The sequence below is a fragment of the Cornus florida genome, unplaced genomic scaffold (genome assembly GCF_030987335.1).
Source record: "Cornus florida cultivar Cherokee Brave unplaced genomic scaffold, ASM3098733v1 CherokeeBrave_3.0.0_Hap2_Chr11, whole genome shotgun sequence".
In the NCBI taxonomy this organism is placed as follows: domain Eukaryota; kingdom Viridiplantae; phylum Streptophyta; class Magnoliopsida; order Cornales; family Cornaceae; genus Cornus; species Cornus florida.
Window position 1 is genome coordinate 43850964 of NW_026775581.1, and position 3994 is coordinate 43854957.

General features: G+C 40.4%; 1 protein-coding gene across 1 annotated transcript; it reads left to right on the forward strand.

Annotated features, from left to right (window-relative positions):
- Window positions 1-1211: 1211 nt before the first annotated feature.
- Window positions 1212-3622, forward strand: LOC132286922 (zinc finger protein ZAT4-like). Its single transcript, XM_059789355.1, has one exon. It carries the CDS (start codon window positions 1993-1995, stop codon window positions 3529-3531), a length of 1539 nt encoding a protein of 512 aa, XP_059645338.1. The 5' UTR covers window positions 1212-1992; the 3' UTR covers window positions 3532-3622.
- The last annotated feature ends 372 nt before the right edge of the window (window positions 3623-3994 follow it).

Consider the following 3994-nt stretch of genomic DNA (forward strand, 5'->3'; position numbering starts at 1 on the left):
ACAAATTGATCAACCAAACATAAAGCCTCAAACCCACTTTTCATCGGCCCACCTTCTCAAATCTGGTTTATGAAGGTTTCTTCATTTTTTTTTATCTTATTTCCTTTATGGTGGAGCTGAACGCGACTTGAGAAATTGATGATCACAATGATGTGCAAAGGTACCACCTTCATTCATATATGCATATGCTTCACTACAAAAATCAACTTCTGTGTACTACCAAAGGTGAAGCAAAAGCCCAAGAGAAGGGCATCAAAAGTTCCTAACTATCAAAAGCTTGCTGACTTGGTCTCCCTCAAATGGATGAGGCGAGCGAAGTATAGGAGGAGTTCTCAGAGGTCCAAACAGAGTTTCCCTACAAGTTAATCCAGTCTGCCAGCAGAGCCACCCCCTTCGCAAGAGGCGACTGAGGCGAGTTGGTCGGGGTGGGGACATGAGCGATCGGCGAAGAAGGCCCCCCTGATCTAGCTCCAAAAAACCAACCCAACCCTTCATTCAAGAGCGTCACCGGTGAAAAAGGCGACTCTCGACGGCGGGTAACATTAAGCTTAGCGATTTTGAACCGAACAATTAAACGGCCAGATCGCCGATAACGTACTAACGAAGCTGGGGCATCTCAAATGCAAGTGCGTCCTCTTGCCTGCGGGACAGCTCCGTAATGGTTTATCTCTTTTTGACTTTTTCCACCGGCCGTGAAACCATAAACTCGCTTTGCCTGATGGTTGGTTTGGGGTGGATAATAAGGTTTGGTAGGGGCATTTTTGGAAGAGTAAAAAGATAAAATAGGTATTATATTAATTGGGGAGGGGGGTTTTGCACAAATTGAAAAGAATAGGGATATTTTTTGCAGGCCTTTTTAAATAAGGGATAAAAGTGTTATGAATACTTTAAGGGTGTTTTTAACACTTATCCCTTTATCTACAATTACCTGCTCTAGGACTCATTCCTAACCAATCATTTGGTGTAAACAATAGTTTAATGACCAAACTACCCTTGTAATTTGCTCAAAATAACTATACATTGTCTCAAATAAGAGTGAAATGGCATTTTCTCATTGCATATTAAAGTACTAATTGTTTTGAAGCAATCCAAGGGACCCACCTTGTTGGAACCTTGTAATTTTTATTAAATTGATGAGAGAGAGAGAGAGAGAGAGAGTCCAAACTCCAAAGTAATAACGTCCAGAGAGTGGAACCTTTTTCACTTGGTGTAGTGGGCTTCCTTAATAGCAGGACAAAGGAAGGAATAGTTATACGAGGCAAAGCAGTTATAGTTTTGAGTAGGAGGCTGCTCTTGCTTGGGTCTTTGAATTCTCAATCGGACAAATCTCAGCCGTTAGATAAGGTTGGCGTAGGATTCTCAGTTGAGTACACGTGCTGCTCTCTTCCCTTTACTTTTTTTTATTTTTTATTTTTTATTTTTTTTTAATCTTTGCTTTCCATGCATGGATTTCTCCTCCCCAAGTATAGTCGTGATGAGTTTTTGTAGAGAGAGAAAGTAAGAACTAGCCACGATGAGAGAGAAAGAGAGAGAGTAAACCGCTCTCACTCTTTTAATTTTTCTTCTTTGGCTTGTTCATCGCCATCATTAGCAGCAACAAAGGTAACAAACCCACCTCTTCGAATTTGATCTTTTCCTTCAAATTTCAACTACTCGAGAGCTACTAGTGACAGAGAGACACTACATACCCACTATAGGCTTCCTTTTTTCTTTGCTTCCCCTGTACATCAGATCTTGTTCTTGCCCAATAATTCAATTTTAATCTGTGAAAATATCAAGAACACTCATCACCCACTTGAATTTTCTCATCAGATTTGAACTTTCTATCTATTTTCTTTTTTTATTTTCTGGGCCACAGTTGGTTATATACTCTGTTCCTCCATTTCATTGGCAGAGTGTAATGAGATCGAAACTGTAGCATTTTTTCTCAAATTTGTGATCAGATTTGATCTTTTTTTGGGTAATCTGATTTGTTTATTGCAATTCTGATCCATGGAAGAAGATCAACACATGAAACTACATGTGTGCAAGTTCTGCAACAAAAGCTTCCCATGTGGTAGGTCATTGGGAGGTCACATGAGGTCTCATCTGATCAATTCAGCTGATCATCAAACTGATGGAAAGCTCACCAAAAAGAAGCTCTCATCTGTCAAAAATGGTGGAAACAAAGCTAATAATGCCACTGTTTATGGCCTCAGAGACAACCCCAAGAAGACATGTAAATTTGCAGATTCAAGTGATGGTACTACTCTGCTTCATGATAAGCTCTGCAGAGAGTGTGGCAGAGGTTTTCAATCTTGGAAGGCCTTGTTTGGCCACATGAAATGTCACTCTGAGAGATTCTCAAACATTGTGGGGGAAGATTCATGGACTAGTGCTGGTCACAGACAGGTCACAGACAGCCAATCTGACAGCGAATTCGCGGCGTCGAATCGGAGGAAGAGATCGTCAAGAAGAGTAACAACAAGGTACACCAACACTACAGCTTCTTCCTCTTCTTTATCTACTGTTTCTGAGATTGAGCAAGAACTAGAAGAGGTTGCTATTTGTTTGATGATGCTCTCAAAGGATGTGACTCAATGGGGTGGTTTGAACTCTGTTGCTGAGTCCTCAGATAATAATTCTGAGTTTTTGGAAGCTAAGAAATCTCTCAAGTTCAAGAAACTAAGAAATGGGAAGTTAGAGTCTACTGTTTTGGATTCTGAGAAATCACAGTGTCCTGAGAAACAATCAGAATTTGCTGATTTTGGGTTTTCAAGAAAAGGGTCTAAATTGAACAAATCAGAAGTTTTAGCAAATGGGTTGCTTAAAAGTGACAACTTTAGCAAGTCTAAAGTGGATGAATATGTAGTTGAATTGGGGAAGAATTCAATCAATGAAACTGGATTTGATCATGCTGAATTGGGTTCTAAAAAGTGTAGTTCAAACAAGAGAAAGTGTAGTGATTCTTTTGATCCTAAATTGGGTGTTTTTGACTCTGAGAAGAGAAGCAAATTTGAGTGTACTACTTGCAATAGGTTCTTTCACTCATACCAAGCTCTTGGAGGCCACAGAGCTAGCCACAAGAAGATCAAAGGCTGCTTTGCTTCGAAAACCGATAGCAGCGAAAACAACAGCATAGAAACTGAGATCTCTCCTTACCCTATTGCTCAGGACAAGCTCATCAAGTCCTCCAACAGAGAGAATCACATTGAGCAGGAAGAGCTTGCAGGCTATGGCGAAAAGGCCGGGACGAGTTATGGGTCAAAGAAGAGCAAGGGACATGAATGCCCCATTTGCTTCAAAGTGTTCTCATCAGGCCAAGCTCTTGGTGGTCACAAGAGATCACATTTGATTGGTGTCTCTGAGGCCAGAAGCCACCAGACCATTGTCATTCAGAAGCCAATTCCGGAAATTCGAGACCTTCTTGATCTCAATTTGCCTGCTCCTATTGAAGAAGACAGCAATGGCAATGGCCATGTTGGGTTCAAGCCATGGTGGGTTGGAACTAACCACAAGCATGAGCCACTTGTGAGTATGCTCTCTAGCTAACTCATTCAGGTTCTACCATTTCTTTCCTTCAAAAGGTTCAAGATTGTGTACAGATTCATTAATTCTTTACAAATCTGAAGCATTTTGCTTAGATGACAATTTCATTTGCTGCTTTTAGCCTCTAAAGCAGCTTTCTGTTTCCTTTTTTTCTTTTTCATTTTTTTTTTTTTTTGGGTAACGAAAAATCAACCTACCGTTAGTCACTTTAAACTCTTGGAGGGTTTACAAACTCCGAATACACACAATTGCTCGCAAATCACCTGCATCAATGAAACTATAGATACGTAAGATCTTATCAGCCGAGCTGTCAGTGCGGACTCGTTAAAAGCAGCCCAATTTGAGCTTCACCTTGCCAAGCTTTAATTCTGCTAATCTTTTTATCTCTTTTCTGTTTGTTAAGTGAATAAACTTCTATTGCTGCAACTTCCAAGCTCATCAATGTGTTTTTGACTCGAGACCTCAA